Here is an 18,754-nt window from a genome sequence, read left to right as displayed (position 1 = left end):
CAATGCTATCAAACTTCACCTTTAAAATGTTGTCGTAAGATTTTTTTTGTACCTTATTTTAACGTTGTAGGATATTCATAGCACCTTTAGTGTCTTTAATGTGTAATAAAATCTTTTCATCTTTATTTTCCTGCTTTTTAAAGATTTTGTCTGAGATAACGTCATTCTAGTCCCTTCTACATCACGAGACCCTACACTAAGACGGGTTTCAGGTGACCCTAGACCCTGCAACGATGACGTAGTTGCTGACCCGACACGTTGCCACGCTAACGTGACCCCAAACCTCACACATTGAGATGTTTTAGCTGACCAGACGTTTTTATTACCATGGTTAACTAACTGACGACATACTTTATTTGTTAACTTGTTTTAACTGACTCCAAATGAAAAGTTGCTATGGTCAGAGTTTCTTCCAGGTATCTCTCCCCGAACGATTTGGAATTTATATAGAAAGCAGTACCAGTGACCACCCCCATCCCCCCCCCCCCCAAATATTAAGTGCCTCTTCCCCCCCCCCCCCCTCCGGACAAAAAAGTCTGGAAGAAACACTGGCTATGGTTACTTGTTACAAGTGTGAGTGTTACACGTGTATCCAGTGGAACCACCCTCGGGGTTATGTTGATGCCCAGAAGATTAGTATGTAGAAAACGGCTCTTTCTTCACTGTCAGGTTGTTGTTTTTTTCCGTTTACAATATCTTTAAGGGAGGTAATGCTAGTTACTTTTAAAAAAATTAAATTGCACTAATTATTTCCCTTGTTGTAGGAAAACAATACAAAAGGATTTCACATAGCAGTTTACACCTTACAATAATTGAAGTACAGGTTTAATTTTATCTGGATCTAGCAATTTAACTTCTAACAAAACATAAAATATAGGTCTTGTTTTATCTAGCAATTTATTTCTTACAAAGCATAAAATATGTTGTTTAATCTGGCAAATAAGTTCCAAAGCACAAAATATGTTTTGTTTAACATAGCAATTTATTTCTAACAAAACATACAATTGTATGATTTGTTTAACTGTGCATTTTTAATTTTAACAATATGAGGTTCGATTTTGTCTTAAATCTAATTGGATCTAATCGAATAATCAATGAAACAAGTTTAAATAAACAACAACGAACTAAAAAAGATGAAAAAAGAATTTTTTTTTTTAATTTATATTTTTCAAGTTTACAAATTCACACTTCAATTTTTTTTCTTTTCATCGGAAAGAGGTATGAACCATCTGCTGTTCATTGAATTATGCCTGAACTCGTTTGACTAGAAATATTGTAATGCAATCTTAATAAATACTCATACATTTAACACGTTATTGTCGAACATATACATGTCGTTTACTTAAAGTATTTTATTTAGATACAATTATTTAAACAATGTATTATCTATACCCTGCAGCAAAATATGTTGTCTTATGTCTTATATGTCTGGCTCTACAGCCGCAGGTGTGTCAAACACACCAGAGAGCACTCGTTACACACTACACACTTGCGTCATCAGCTGGATGGACTACTTAGCCATTATCGTCTAAATTACGGAATTTAGATCTAGATTTCTAAAGACATGCTAAAATAATGAAGGCATTTGTTTGATTCGTTTACAAAGAGAAGAGACTGGGTTGATGGTAAATATAGAGATAAATCAAACTGTTTTATTTAAGATTCTGATGTGGTATAAGATAAAATGCAAATATTGCCACTTGCTTGTATTTTCCCCACAAACTATTTACAACTGAGCATGCGCAGTCAAATTGAGAACTCATTCAAGTCAACATTTAGCAAGAATAGAGAGTGTGTACATTTACAGGTGAATGTATGAGTTCATTGATGAAAAGTACAGGTAATCGAGTATGATTGATGTGAATACGTTTACATGTAGTCGAGTATGATTTATGTGAATACGTTTACAGGTAGTCAAGTATAATTAATGTGAATACGATTACAGGTAATCGAGTATGATTGATTTGAATACGATAACAGGTAATCGAGTATGATTGATGTGAATACGACTACAGGTAATCGAGTATGATTGATGTGAATACGTTTACAGGTAGTCGAGTATGATTGATGTGAATACGATTACAGGTAATCGAGTATGATTGATGTGAATACGATTACAGGTTGTCGAACATGAGGTAATTCATCAACCAGTTGGGATGTTGAGATGCTGAGCTTCTCTGTCTGCCCATCTGTGGGTACTGCGGCTGTTGCTGTGGCCAACCCGCGAACTGCTGTCGTTGTTGTGGCTGGAACTGCTGCTGTTGGGGCCACTGCGGCTGTTGGGGCCACTGCGGCTGTTGTAGTTGCTGTTGGTACTGCCTGTCCTCCTGCTGGTAGACTGGCATCGCCTGGGACGGTTGCTGTGGTAACGGCTGGTTCTGACGCTGGATGTCGTCAGACTTCATCAGCAGCTCAAAGAGTCGGTTGGTGCCGGGGTTCGAATCTGTGGCAAGGTGACTTTATGGTTAGATGACACGGTAAGGTGAGACTTTATGGTTAGATGACACGGTAAGGTGAGACTTTGTGGTTAGATGATACGGTAAGGTGAGACTTTGTGGTTAGATGATACGGTAAGGTGAGACTTTATGATTAGATGACACAAGGTGAGACTTTATGATTAGATGACACAAGGTGAGACTTTATGATTAGATGACACAAGGTGAGACTTTATGGTTAGATGACACGGCAAGGTGAGACTTTATGGTTAGATGACACAAGGTGAGACTTTATGGTTAGATGACACGGTAAGGTGAGACTTTATGGTTAGATGACACGGTAAGGTGAGACTTTATGGTTAGATGACACGGTAAGGTGAGACTTTATGGTTAGATGACACAAGGTGAGACTTTATGGTTAGATGACACGGTAAGGTGAGACTTTATGGTTAGATGACACGGCAAGGTGAGACTTTATGGTTAGATGACACAAGGTGAGACTTTATGGTTAGATGACACGGTAAGGTGAGACGTTATGGTTAGATGACACGGTAAGGTGAGACGTTATGGTTAGATGACACGGTAAGGTGAGACGTTATGGTTAGATGACACGGTAAGGTGAGACGTTATGGTTAGATGACACAAGGTGAGACTTTATGGTTAGATCACATGGTAAGGTGAGACGTTATGGTTAGATGACACGGTAAGGTGAGACGTTATGGTTAGATGACACGGTAAGGTGAGACGTTATGGTTAGATGACACGGTAAGGTGAGACGTTATGGTTAGATGACACAAGGTGAGACTTTATAGTTAGGTGACACGGTAAGGTGAGACTTTATGGTTAGATGACACGGTAAGGTGAGACGTTATGGTTAGATGACACGGTAAGGTGAGACGTTATGGTTAGATGACACAAGGTGAGACTTTATAGTTAGGTGACACGGTAAGGTGAGACTTTATGGTTAGATGAGACGGCAAGGTGAGACTTTATGGTTAGATGACACGGTAAGGTGAGACTTTATGGTTAGATGACACGGTAAGGTGAGACTTTAAGGTTAGATGACACGGTAAGGTGAGATCTTAAGGTTAGATGACACGGTAAGGTGAGACTTTATGGTTAGATGATACGGTAAGGTGAGACTTTATGGTTAGGTGACACGGTAAGGTGAGACTTTATGGTTAGATGACACGGTAAGGTGAGACTTTATGGTTAGATGACACGGCAAGGTGAGACTTTATGGTTACATGACACGGCAAGGTGAGACGTTATGGTTAGGAGACAGGGTAAGGTGAGACTAAGGTTAGATGACACCGCAAGGTGAGACTTTATGGTTAGATGACACGGCAAGGTGAGACTAAGGTTAGATGACACGGCAAGGTGAGACTTTATGGTTAGAAGACACGGTAAGGTGAGACTAAGGTTAGATGACAAGACAATGTGAGACTTTATGGGACACGGTAAGGTGAGACTTTATGGGACACGCCAAGGTAGGACGTTATGGTTAGATAACACGGCAAGGTGAGACTTTAGGGTTAGATGACACGGTAAGGTGAGACTTTATGGTTAGATGACACGGTAAGGTGAGACTAAGGTTAGATGACACGGCAATGTGAGACTTTATGGTTAGATGACACGGTAAGGTGAGATCTTAAGGTTAGATGACACGGTAAGGTGAGATCTTAAGGTTAGATGACACGGTAAGGTGAGACTTTATGATTAGATGACACAAGGTGAGACTTTATAGTTAGGTGACACGGTAAGGTGAGACTTTGTGGTTAGATGACACGGTAAGGTGAGACTATGGTTAGATGACACGGCAAGGTGAGACTTTATGGTTAGATGACACGGCAAGGTGAGACTTTAAGGTTATAAATTGTAGGGTATATGAAAAATATATGTTCTCCCACATGTCCGAACTATTTTATTTAATCACATTCCTTGGGAGTGATAAACCACATCATTCAGTACCACACGACTCACATTATGTGTGGTTAACCACATCATTCAGTACCACACAACTCACCTTGGGAGTGACAGGTTGACAGAAACATCCCCAGGAGAGCAAGCAGTAATGTAGCTGACGTCATCCTATAATGGAAACACGTGACCGATAAGTTATAAACGGCGATATTGTTTCTATATATGTGGCGTGTTTTAGCCACAATTTTTCTGTGAACCTGTGACTGCCACAATTTACCTGTGACTGCCGCAATTTACCTGTGACTGACACAATTTACCTGTGACTGGCACAATATACCTGTAGATGCCAAAATTTACCTGTGACTGCCACAATTTACCTGTGACTGCCGCAATTTACCTGTGACTGACACAATTTACCTGTGACTGCCGCAATTTACCTGTGACTGACACAATTTACCTGTGACTGACACAATATACCTGTAGATGCCAAAATTTACCTGTGACTGCCACAATTTACCTGTGACTGCCGCAATTTACCTGTGACTGCCACAATTTACCTGTGACTGCCGCAATTTACCTGTGACTGACACAATTTACCTGTGACTGACACAATATACCTGTAGATGCCAAAATTTACCTGTGACTGCCACAATTTACCTGTGACTGCCGCAATTTACCTGTGACTGACACAATTTACCTGTGACTGACACAATATACCTGTAGATGCCAAAATTTACCTGTGACTGACACAATTTACCTGTGACTGCCGCAATTTACCTGTGACTGACACAATTTACCTGTGACTGACACAATATACCTGTAGATGCCAAAATTTACCTGTGACTGCCACAATTTACCTGTGACTGCCGCAATTTACCTGTGACTGACACAATTTACCTGTGACTGGCACAATATACCTGTAGATGCCAAAATTTACCTGTGACTGGCACAATATACCTGTAGATGCCAAAATTTACCTGTGACTGCCACAATTTACCTGTGACTGGCACAATATACCTGTAGATGCCAAAATTTACCTGTGACTTCCACAATTTACCTGCTTCCCTAGGTCTTACTTCCACTACGTAGGCTACCATTTGTCTCCATATCTCAGTTAACATTCCATACATGGGGAATTTATACGACAGGCAGTACTGAGGTCCGCCAACTTAACTACAAATGTGGACCACAGACTTTACTGAACCCAAACTTTACTGAGCCAAAACCTTTTTTACCCCAAACTTTACTGAGCCAAAACCTTTTTTACCCCAAACTTTACTGAGCCAAAACCTTTTTTACCCCAAGCTTTACTGAGCCCAAACTCTACTGAGCCAAAACTTTACTGAGCCCAAACTTTACTGAGCCAAAACTTTACTGAGCCCAAACTTTACTGAGCCCAAACTTACTGAGCCCAAACTTTACTGAGCCCGAACTTTACTGAGCCAAAACCTTTTTTACCCTAAACTTTACTGAGCCAAAACCTTTTTTACCCCAAACTTTACTGAGCCCAAACTTTACTGAGCCAAAACTTTACTGAGCCCAAACTTTACTGAGCCCAAACTTTACTGAGCCCAAACTTTACTGAGCCAAAACTTTACTGAGCCCAAACTTTACTGAGCCAAAACTTTACTGAGCCCAAACTTTACTGAGCCCGAACTTTACTGAGCCAAAACCTTTTTTACCCCAAACTTTACTGAGCCAAAACCTTTTTTACCCCAAACTTTACTGAGCCCAAACTTTACTGAGCCAAAACTTTACTGAGCCCAAACTTTACTGAGCCAAAACTTTACTGAGCCCAAACTTTACTGAGCCCAAACTTTACTGAGCCCACACTTTACTGAGCCCACACTTTACTGAGCCCAAACTTTACTGAGCCCAAACTTTTACTGAGCCCAAACTTTACTGAGCCCGAACTTTATTGAGCCAAAACCTTTTTTTACCCCAAACTTTACTGAGCCCAAATTTTACTGAGCCCAAACTTTACTGAGCCCACACTTTACTGAGCCCACACTTTACTGAGCCCAAACTTTACTGAGCCCAAACTTTACTGAGCCTAAACTTTACTGAGCCCAAACTTTACTGAGCCCGAACTTTATTGAGCCAAAACCTTTTTTTACCCCAAACTTTACTGAGCCCACACTTTACTGAGCCCACACTTTACTGAGCCCAAACTTTACTGAGCCCAAACTTTTACTGAGCCCAAACTTTACTGAGCCCGAACTTTATTGAGCCAAAACCTTTTTTTACCCCAAACTTTACTGAGCCCAAACTTTACTAAGCCCAAATTTTACTAAGCCCACACTTTACTGAGCCCAAATTTTACTGAGCTCAAACTTTACTGAGCCCAAACTTTACTGAGCCCAAACTTTTACAGAGCCCAAACTTTACTGAGCCCGAACTTTATTGAGCCAAAACCTTTTTTTACCCCAAACTTTACTGAGCCCACACTTTACTGAGCCCACACTTTACTGAGCCCAAACTTTACTGAGCCCAAACTTTTACTGAGCCCAAACTTTACTGAGCCCGAACTTTATTGAGCCAAAACCTTTTTTTACCCCAAACTTTACTGAGCCCAAACTTTACTAAGCCCAAATTTTACTAAGCCCACACTTTACTGAGCCCAAATTTTACTGAGCTCAAACTTTACTGAGCCCAAACTTTACTGAGCCCAAACTTTTACTGAGCCCAAACTTTACTGAGCCCGAACTTTATTGAGCCAAAACCTTTTTTTACCCCAAATTTTACTGAGCCCAAATTTTACTGAGCCCAAACTTTACTGAGCCCAAACTTTACTGAGCCCAAACTTTACTGAGCCCAAACTTTTACTGAGCCCAAACTTTACTGAACCCGAACTTTACTGAGCCCACACTTTACTGAGCCCAAACTTTACTGAGCCCAAACTTTACTGAGCCCAAACTTTACTGAGCCCAAACTTTACTGACAAACATGGCGTTAGTCCAGATGCCTGTTATATATGAAGTGCAGTCTAGATGTTGTAATACAATTTTGTTTGAACTTATTAACATCAATACTTTGACCGTATTATCGTTGACCCCTACTATTTTCTATTGCTGAACATCAACAAAAGCCCTTTGAACCGAGTTGCTTTGTACACCATCGAATCTAAAGAAAATCGGTACAAAAACCTCAGAACCCACTTTTTCTAATCCCATGTGTTACTGACTGATTAACCAAAGACATAGTAGAATATTTTCAAAAACATACCGCGGATGTCTTATGAAATCTACATAAATTATGCTAATTTGTCTACAATCTCTACCTTGCGAGAAGGTACTAAATTGTACAGCTAATTTTTATTCTGGAGCATGGCGGGAAAAAATGATTTGTTGCCGTGAAGATGAACATTCATCTTGTAACAAAATGGTTTTAGTTAACATTCATCTTGTAACAAAATGGTTTTAGTTAACATTCATCTTGTAACAAAATGGTTTTAGTTAACATTCATCTTGTAACTAAATGGTTTTAGTTAACATTCCTCTTGTAACAAAATGGTTTTAGTTAACATTCATCTTGTAACTAAATGGTTTTAGTTAACATTCATCTCGTAAGAAAATGGTTTTAGTTAGCATTCATCTTGTAACAAGATGGTTTTTGTTAACATTCATCTTGTAACTAAATGGTTTTAGTTAACATTCATCTTGTAACTAAATGGTTTTTGTTAACATTCATCTTGTAACTAAATGGTTTTAGTTAACATTCATCTTGTAACTAAATGGTTTTTAGTTAACATTCATCTTGTAACTAAATGGTTTTTGTTAACATTCATCTTGTAACTAAATGGTTTTTGTTAACATTCATCTTGTAACTAAATGTTTTCAGTTAACATTCATCTTGTAACTAAATGGTGTTAGCATTCATCTTGTAACATTCCAATACCTAGACTCTACACACACCATACTTTAAAAACCAAGATTCCAATACCTAGACTCTACATACAACATACTTTAAAAACCAACATTCCAATACCTAGGCTGTAAATTGTAAATACAACATACTTTAAAAACCAACATTCCAATACCTAGACTCTACATACAACATACTTTAAAAACCAACATTCCAATACCTAGGCTGTAAATTGTAAATACAACATACTTTAAAAACCAACATTCCAATACCTAGACTCTACATACAACATACTTTAAAAACCAACATTCCAATACCTAAGGACAAAAGGTAATTTCTACCCATCCGTATTTGTGTCATGTTTAGGGAACGTGGCGTTGTTTTTGTTTTGTTTTTTTAATTTCAGATGTCTTTTATCTTACGTTTTCTGCCATTCGCAGCCTAAAAAACAAACTGCAAAAGTGCAAACCCATGTCGTGTATGACATAACAATCTACGACTTTAGTAAACAAACATATTTAGACAGAAACTGTGTCTGAAATATCTGTTGTTAGAAGCAGCGGACGTTACTTTCCGCTTTTTTACAATAATATCGTGTCTAAAAAATTTCCGATGGTAAAAACAAATTCAATGCAAACATATGATGTCTTAGAATCTACTTGCAATGCAAACATATAATGTCTTAGAATCTACTTGCAATGCAAACTTATAATGTCTTAGAATCTACTTGCAATGCACACATAAAATGTCTTAGAATCTACTTGAAATGCAAACATATAATGTCTTAGAATCTACTTTGCAATGCAAACATATGTCTTAGTATCTCATGTCTATTGCTGGTATGTCTGAAACCAATGATGACAAACCATCATGTCTAAAACAAGATGTATGAAACATCTGATGTGCTGATATGATGTGTAAAACATCTGCTGCTAGAAATATTTGATATCTGAAACAGCCGATACAAACATGAATGGTGGCCATGTAGATGGATGTTATATGCTTTTAAAATCAAGAGTTGACAATAGTGGTACCTAATACAGCTAGGTACATGAAAGTGCTTTAAGACAGGTACCAAATACAGCTAGGTACATGAAAGTGCTTTAAGACAGGTGCCAAATACAGCTAGGTACATGAAATTGCTTAAAGACAGGTACCAAATACAGCTAGGTACATGAAAGTGCTTTAAGACAGGTGCCAAATACAGCTAGGTACATGAAATTGCTTAAAGACAGGTACCAAATACAGCTAGGTACAAGAAAGTGCTTTAAGACAGGGACCAAATACAGCTAGGTATATGAAAGTGCTTTAAGACAGGTGCCAAATACTGCTAGGTATATGAAAGTGCTTTAAGACAGGTATAAAAATACAGCTAGGTACATGAAAGTGCTTTAAGACAGGGACCAAATACAGCTAGGTACATGAAAGTGCTTTAAGACAGGAACCAAATACAGCTAGGCACATGAAAGTGCTTTAAGACAGGTACTAATACAGCTGTAAATGAAAGTGCTTTAAGACAGGTACAAAAATACAGCTAGGTATTTGAAAGTGCTTAAAGACAGGAACCAAATACAGCTAGGTACATGAAAGTGCTTTAAGACAGGTACTAATACAGCCAGGTACATGAAAGTGCTTTAAGACAGGGACCAAATACAGCTAGGTATTTGAAAGTGCTTTAAGACAGGTACCAAATACAGCTAGGTACATGAAATTGCTTTAAGAAAGGTACCAAATACAGCTAGGTACATGAAATTGCTTAAAGACAGGTACCAAATACAGCTAGGTACAAGAAAGTGCTTTAAGACAGGTGCCAAATACAGCTAGGTACAAGAAAGTGCTTTAAGACAGGTACAAAATACAGCTAGGTACAAGAAAGTGCAGAGAAAATGGAAATGGATTGGCCACACACTCAGGAAGCCTGTATCCAGCATAACAAGACAGGCCCTCACCTGGAATCCACAAGGCAGGAGGAAGAGAGGCAGACCAAGAAAGACCTGGAGACGTGACCTGGAAGAAGACATCAAGAAGATTGGATACACCTGGGGACAGTTGGAGAGACTAGCCCTGGACAGAGACGTCTGGAAAGCTCTTGTCAGCGGCCTATGTCCCAGTAGGGACGACAGGCAAACATGACATGACATGACAAGAAAGTGCTTTAAGACAGGGACCAAATACAGCTAGGTATATGAAAGTGCTTTAAGACAGGTGCCAAATACTGCTAGGTATATGAAAGTGCTTTAAGACAGGTATAAAAATACAGCTAGGTACATGAAAGTGCTTTAAGACAGGTACTAATACAGCTAGGTACATGAAAGTGCTTTAAGACAGGGATCAAATACAGCTAGGTACATGAAAGTGCTTTAAGACAGGTACAAAAATACAGCTAGGTATTTGAAAGTGCTTAAAGACAGGTACCAAATACAGCTAGGTACATGAAAGTGCCTTAAGACAGGTACAAAATACAGCTGTAAATGAAAGTGCTTTAAGACAGGTACAAAAATACAGCTAGGTATTTGAAAGTGCTATAAGACAGGGATCAAATACAGCTAGGTACATGAAAGTGCTTTAAGACAGGGATCAAATACAGCTAGGTACATGAAAGTGCTTTAAGACAGGTACAAAAATACAGCTAGGTACAAGAAAGTGCTTTAAGACAGGGACCAAATACAGCAAACTAAATGAAAGTAATTTAATACAGGTTCCAAATACAATTAGATAAATATTTTACAAGATTATATACCATATAGTGCATAAATATTACACAGCCAAGTGCAAACTTACAGTGCAGAAATGCACAGGCCTAGACACGCATACAAATGCTAACATAAAGTATATTCATCTCATACAAAACTCATACATGACGAAATTCTGAACTAACGACCTAAACGAACTTACATGTTGACACTGTATGGAAGACGTCACAAATGTTTTAACAAGATTTCTAAACACTAAACAGCCGCCTCTTTATAAACCAAATGGCCATGGGTGGAGCATAGGTTCTCAAATTATAATTACTGGTCCCAGGTTTGCGAGTTTTTATTTTATTTTATTTATTATATGTTTTAAATGCTGCAGCCCTAACGCATGTTTGAAAGATGTATGATTCGGGTCACAAAGGGAATTAAAGCCGCGTTGTTGTCCGTGTATCAATAATTTCCCCTATCCCGTTGTTGTAGGCTGCACGTAAAACAGTTTGGGGACCTTTGACTTGCGTGCTTTAATGGCCCGGGGGATCAGCCTCGTGGGTCAAAGGTCGAGTGACCTTCACTTATTACAGGGGCGGATCCTACCAATGTAGGCGAAGCTACTTTCACATGTATGTCGTTATAACTATAAAAACTTTCAATCTTGCTTAGGTGATTTCAAGTAACGGTGTGGTATATGAATGGGTGGGGCTGTGGCATTGAAGGCTACACCTACAATTAAATCAGAACGATGCCAATTAATTAATTTATGGTGCAATTAATTCTAGTTTGGAAGATGGCGTACAGGGAATAGCACGCCAAACATGGCATTCACTGGCCCACGCAGTGTACCAGAAGACGCGCCCAGATTAAGTTGACTTGACATTACATTCAGGTGAATTATAGACGACATTTTTTTTTCTGTGTGGCTTGTCTCACGTGGTACTAAATTGTTTTACGAAAACCACAGGCATGTTCACACATGTTTTCAGTACAAATGTTACGTAATAAAAATGATGCCAGTATATATATATATATATATATATATATATATATATATATATATATATATATATATATATATATATATATATATATATATATATATATATATATGTATGTATGTATATATATGTATGTATGTATGTATAGATGTACATAATATTATATGTATGTATATATGTGTATATATATATATATATATATATATATATATATATATATATATATATATATGTATGTATATGTATATATATATATTTATATGTATATATATATGTATGTATGTATATATGTATGTATATATATGTATGTATATATATGTATGTATGTATATATATGTATGTATATATATATGTATGTATATATATGTATGTATATATATGTATGTATGTATATGTATGTATATATATGCATATATATGTATATGTATATATATATATATGTATATATTGTTATATGTATGTATATATTTATATATATTTATATATGTATATATAGAGATATTTAGAGATGTATATAGATATCTATATATGTATAGATATGTATATATATGTATATGTATATATATATGTATATGTATATATATATATGTATGTATGTATATATGTATGTATATATATGTATGTATATATATGTATGTATATATATGTATGTATATATATGTATGTATGTATATGTATGTATGTATATGTATGTATATATGTGCATATATATGTATATGTATATATATATGTATATATTATTATATGTATGTATATATTTATATATATTTATATATGTATATATAGAGATATTTAGAGATGTATATAGATATCTATATATGTATAGAGATGTATATACATATATATCCAATATTATATATATATATATTCATTTATTTATATATGTGTATGTAGGGGTGTGTGTGGGTGTGTAGGGGTGTGTGTAGGTGTGTAGGAGTGTGTGTAGATGTGTGTCTGTGTGTGGGAGTGTGTGTATGTGTATGGGTGTATGTGTATGTGTATGGGAGTGTGTGTATGTGTGCATGCATGTGAATGTATGTGTGTGTATGTATGTATGTGTGTATAAATGTTTGTGTATATATATGTGTATGTTTTTATATGTATATATGTATATATATATATATATATATATATATATATATATATATATATATATATATATATATATATATATATATATATATAATATATATTTATTTATATGTTTGTAGTGGTACCTCGTTACACGAGTTTAATACTCGCTGTAACAATTTTTTCCATTGAAATTATATGAAATGCCATTTATCCGTTTTAGCCCCCTTATAAACACCATAGTTATTTGTGTAAGAAAAATGTATCTATAAATAAGAAATGTATAAAAATAATAAACGTGAATGCAAAGAATAAACAGGTTTATAAAGTCAATAACCTTTTGAAATCAGCCGAGTTTAGCATACGCACGATGCTGGTGGAAGTTTATGGTTGAGGAGACAGGCGGATGAGTTCTTTCTTCGTTCACTCACTACATTGTTGAATGCTCGGTCTTTCTGTCGCCCCAACTCTTTTTATTCGTTACACTCTTTTCAGTAGACTTTATAAATAAATTGAATAGAACTTAACAAAAATTCACAAAAATAGTTGAGCTTAAATGCTACTTGATAATTTATTATTTACTCTTAGTTTTTGTCTGTTTTTCTATTCACTCGTCTCAGCCTTTTTCACAACGTCTCCAAGACACCAAGACAAAAATGTACAGAAGAAAAATGCTTTAAATTTTTAACTTAAGTTAAATAGTCTTTTAAGTACAAATCGACAATTATTACAAGGGGGTGGAGGAGACACCACGAAGTGCCGCACCGGGTGACACCCGACATAGCGACGCCACTGGGATGTTTTGAGTTAGACCAGGGGTCTCCAAACTACGGCCCGCGGGCCGGATGCGGCCCGCGATGTCCTCTCATCCGGCCCGCGGAAATCTTTTTGTCAACGGAAAAAAACGTTTGTTGGTGATGGCTGAGGAACTTCGCCCAGAAAAATCAAAGACATGTCTGGAAGAAACTGGCCCCTGAACTGATATTTGATAGTTAATGCGGCCCTCGGACTGAAAAGTTTGGAGACCCCTGAGTTAGACAATTGTCGGTAAATAGCTAAGATGTAATTTTTGCAGGCTGTTATATTTTTAATGAACTATGAAACCCGCGTATCCGATTTCTCAGTGCGTGCGTGCGTGCGTGCGTGCGTGTTTGTGTGTGTGTGTGCGTGCGGGCGTGTGTGTGTGTGTGTGTGTGCGTGTGTGTGTGTGTGTATGTGTGTGTAAGATAAACAAGGTTATTTACTAGTGAAGTAAAAACGTTTTGGTGTTTTGTATGGGGTAAACATCCTGCTTATGATGTCACGTGGGACCTAAGGGATGGGCTACTGTAGGCAGAGTCATCCATCTAGGGTCATCCATCTAAGGTCATCCATCTAACGACCATTAGTACAATTAGTGTCTCACGTGGCTGTCCAGTTATGACGTCAAACTGTTTTTCTATAAAACCTCTGCCCCTCCTGCCCGCCCCAACACAAGCACTATCTGAGTAGCATTAAGGTGTACAGAAGGCTGTAAAGGTGTACAGATGGCTGCAAAGGTGTACAGATGACTGTAAAGGTGTACAGAAGGCTGTAAAGGTGTAAAGGTGTACAGATGGCTGTAAAGGTGTAAAGGGGTAAAGGGGTACAGATAGCTTTAAAGCTGTACAGATGGTTGTAAAGGTGTACAGATGAATGTAATGGTGTACAGGTGGCTGTAATGGTGTACAGGTGGCTGTAATGGTGTACAGGTGGCTTTAATGGTGTACAGATGGCTGTAATGGTGTACAGGTGGCTGTAATGGTGTACAGGTGCCTTTAATGGTGTACAGATGGCTGTAATGGTGTACAGGTGGCTGTAATGGTGTACAGGTGGCTGTAATGGTGTACAGATGGCTTTAATGGTGTACAGGTGGCTGTAATGGTGTACAGGTGGCTGTAAAGGTGTAATGATGTACAGATGGCTATAATGGTGTACAGATGGCTGTAATGGTGTACAGATGGCTGTAATGGTGTACAGATGGCTGTAATGGTGTACAGGTGGCTTTAATGGTGTATAGATGGCTGTAAAGGTGTACAGATGGCTGTAAAGGTGTACAGATGGCTGTAAAGGTGTACAGATGGATGTAAAGGTGTACAGATGGCTGTAAAGGTGTAAAGATGGCTTTAAAGGTGTAAAGGTGTACATATGGCTGTAAAGGTGTAAAGGTGTACAGATGGCTGTAAATGTGTAAAGGTGTACAGATGGCTGTAAATGTGTAAAGGTGTACAAATGGCTGTAAAGGTGTAAAGATGTACAGATGGCTTTAATGGTGTACAGATGGCTGTAATGGTGTACAGATGGCTGTAATGGTGTACAGATGTCTCTAAAGGTGTAAAGATGTAAAGATGACTATAATGGTGTATAGATGGCTGTAATGGTGTACAGATGGCTGTAAAGGTGTAAAGGTGTACAGATGGCTATAATGGTGTACAGATGGCTGTAATGGTGTACAGATGGCTGTAATTGTGTACAGATGGCTGTAATGGTGTACAGGTGGCTGTAAAGGTGTACAGATGGATGTAATGGTGTACAGATGGCTATAATGGTGTACAGATGGCTGTAATGGTGTACAGGTGGCTGTAAAGGTGTACAGATGGCTGTAATGGTGTACAGATGGCTGTAATGGTGTACAGGTGGCTGTAAAGGTGTACATATGGCTGTAAAGGTACAGATGGATGTAAAGGTGTACATATGGCTGTAAAGGTGTAAAGGTGTACAGATGGCTGTAAATGTGTAACGGTGTACAGATGGCTGTAAAGGTGTAAAGGTGTACAGATGGTTGTAAAGGTGTACAGATGGTTGTAAAGGTGTACAGAGGGCTGTAAAGGTGTACAGATGGATGTAATGGTGTACAGATGGCTGTAATGGTGTACAGGTGGCTGTAATGGTGTACAGGTGGCTGTAATGGTGTACAGGTGGCTTTAATGGTGTACAGATGGCTGTAATGGTGTACAGGTGGCTGTAATGGTGTACAGGTGGCTGTAATGGTGTTCAGATGGCTGTAATGGTGTACAGGTGGCTGTAATGGTGTACAGGTGGCTGTAATGGTGTACAGGTGGCTGTAATGGTGTACAGGTGGCTTTAATGGTGTACAGATGGCTGTAATGGTGTACAGGTGGCTGTAATGGTGTACAGGTGCCTTTAATGGTGTACAGATGGCTGTAATGGTGTACAGGTGGCTGTAATGGTGTACAGGTGGCTGTAATGGTGTACAGATGGCTTTAATGGTGTACAGGTGGCTGTAATGGTGTACAGGTGGCTGTAAAGGTGTAATGATGTACAGATGGCTATAATGGTGTACAGATGGCTGTAATGGTGTACAGATGGCTGTAATGGTGTACAGATGGCTGTAATGGTGTACAGGTGGCTGTAATGGTGTACAGGTGGCTTTAATGGTGTACAGATGGCTGTAATGGTGTACAGGTGGCTGTAATGGTGTACAGGTGGCTGTAATGGTGTACAGATGGCTGTAATGGTGTACAGATGGCTGTAATTGTGTACAGGTGGCTGTAATGGTGTACAGGTGGCTGTAATGGTGTACATGTGGCTTTAATGGTGTACAGATGGCTGTAATGGTGTACAGGTGGCTGTAATGGTGTACAGGTGCCTTTAATGGTGTACAGATGGCTGTAATGGTGTACAGGTGGCTGTAATGGTGTACAGGTGGCTGTAATGGTGTACAGATGGCTTTAATGGTGTACAGGTGGCTGTAATGGTGTACAGGTGGCTGTAAAGGTGTAATGATGTACAGATGGCTATAATGGTGTACAGATGGCTGTAATGGTGTACAGATGGCTGTAATGGTGTATAGATGGCTGTAATGGTGTACAGGTGGCTTTAATGGTGTATAGATGGCTGTAAAGGTGTACAGATGGCTGTAAAGGTGTACAGATGGCTGTAAAGGTGTACAGATGGATGTAAAGGTGTACAGATGGCTGTAAAGGTGTAAAGATGGCTTTAAAGGTGTAAAGGTGTACATATGGCTGTAAAGGTGTAAAGGTGTACAGATGGCTGTAAATGTGTAAAGGTGTACAGATGGCTGTAAATGTGTAAAGGTGTACAAATGGCTGTAAAGGTGTAAAGATGTACAGATGGCTTTAATGGTGTACAGATGGCTGTAATGGTGTACAGATGGCTGTAATGTTGTACAGATGTCTCTAAAGGTGTAAAGATGTAAAGATGACTATAATGGTGTATAGATGGCTGTAATGGTGTACAGATGGCTGTAAAGGTGTAAAGGTGTACAGATGGCTATAATGGTGTACAGATGGCTGTAATGGTGTACAGATGGCTGTAATTGTGTACAGATGGCTGTAATGGTGTACAGGTGGCTGTAAAGGTGTACAGATGGATGTAATGGTGTACAGATGGCTATAATGGTGTACAGATGGCTGTAATGGTGTACAGGTGGCTGTAAAGGTGTACAGATGGGTGTAATGGTGTACAGATGGCTGTAATGGTGTACAGGTGGCCGTAAAGGTGTACATATGGCTGTAATGGTGTACAGATGGCTGTAATGGTGTACAGGTGGCTGTAATGGTGTACAGGTGGCTTTAATGGTGTACAGATGGCTGTAATGGTGTACAGGTGGCTGTAATGGAGTACAGGTTGTTGTAATGGTGTACAGGTGGCTTTAATGGTGTACAGATGGCTGTAATGGTGTACAGTTGGTTGTAATGGTGTACAGATGGCTGTAATGGTGTACAGATGGCTGTAATGGTGTACAGGTGGCTGTAATGGTGTACAGTTGGCTGTAATGGTGTACAGGTGGCTGTAATGGTGTATAGATGGCTGTAATGGTGTACAGATGGCTGTAATGGTGTACAGATGGCTGTAATGGTGTACAGGTGGTTGTTATGGTGTACAGGTGGCTGTAATGGTGTACAGGTGGCTGTAATGGTGTACAGGTGGCTGTAATGGTGTACAGGTGGCTGTAATGGTGTACAAGTGGCTTTAATGGTGTACAGATGGCTGTAATGGTGTACAGGTGGCTGTTATGGTGTACAGGTGGCTGTAATGGTGTACAGATGGCTGTAATGGTGTACAGGTGGCTGTAATGGTGTACAGGTGGCTGTAATAGTGTACAGGTGGCTGTAATGGTGTACAGGTGGCTGTAAAGGTGTACAGATGGCTGTAAAGGTGTAATGATGTTACTAGGATATAAGATGGAGCCGGATAACTACAGATCTGTTTGTTTCTGTGTCTATAAACCTGAACTGTACTCTTGTTAACGATCTATTTTTGAAGCGAATGCAGACGGTTGTGGTCAGCACCTCCACTGTGGGTGTGGTCAGCCCCTCCACTGTGGGTGTGGTCAGCACCTCTACTGTGGGTGTGGTCAGCACCTCTACTGTGGGTGTGGTCAGCACCTCCACTGTGGGTGTGGTCAGCATTTCCACTGTGGGTGTGGTCAGCACCTCTACTGTGGGTGTGGTCAGCACCTCTACTGTGGGTGTGGTCAGCACCTCTACTGTGGGTGTGGTCAGCACCTCTACTGTGGGTGTGGTCAGCACCTCTACTGTGGGTGTGGTCAGCACCTCTACTCTGGGTGTGGTCAGCACATCTACTGTGGGTGTGGTCAGCACCTCTACTGTGGGTGTGGTCAGCATTTCCACTGTGGATGTGGTCAGCTACTCCACTGTGGGTGTGGTCAGCTACTCCACTGTGGGTGTGGTCAGCATTTCCACTGTGGGTGTGGTCAGCACCTCCACTGTGGGTGTGATCTGCACCAACCCCAGTAACCTTTGTAATA

At 39.1% G+C, this 18,754-nt stretch overlaps 1 protein-coding gene across 1 annotated transcript; it reads right to left on the bottom strand.

Moving 5' to 3' along the window:
• Positions 1 to 1,130: 1,130 nt before the first annotated feature.
• On the bottom strand, positions 1,131 to 11,183 carry LOC131937276 (uncharacterized). Its single transcript, XM_059294569.1, has 3 exons — positions 11,118 to 11,183; positions 4,462 to 4,526; positions 1,131 to 2,443 (listed from the first exon to the last, which is right to left on the bottom strand). Coding segments are annotated over exons 1-3 (396 nt in total). The 5' UTR covers positions 11,120 to 11,183; the 3' UTR covers positions 1,131 to 2,114.
• Between the last annotated feature and the right edge of the window lie 7,571 nt (positions 11,184 to 18,754).

Source organism: Physella acuta, unplaced genomic scaffold (assembly GCF_028476545.2).
Source record: "Physella acuta isolate Inbredline_101_S28 unplaced genomic scaffold, ASM2847654v3 ptg000205l, whole genome shotgun sequence".
NCBI classification, from domain to species: Eukaryota; Metazoa; Mollusca; class Gastropoda; family Physidae; genus Physella; species Physella acuta.
Note: the sequence above shows the minus strand (reverse complement) of the source record. Positions and strands in the feature narration are given on the sequence as shown.

Coding starts and splice junctions, on each gene's coding strand:
- LOC131937276 (XM_059294569.1), bottom strand. Junction 2,444..4,461: donor GTCAACCTGTCACTCCCAAG/GTGAGTTGTGTG, acceptor ACCTTGCCACAG/ATTCGAACCCCGGCACCAAC.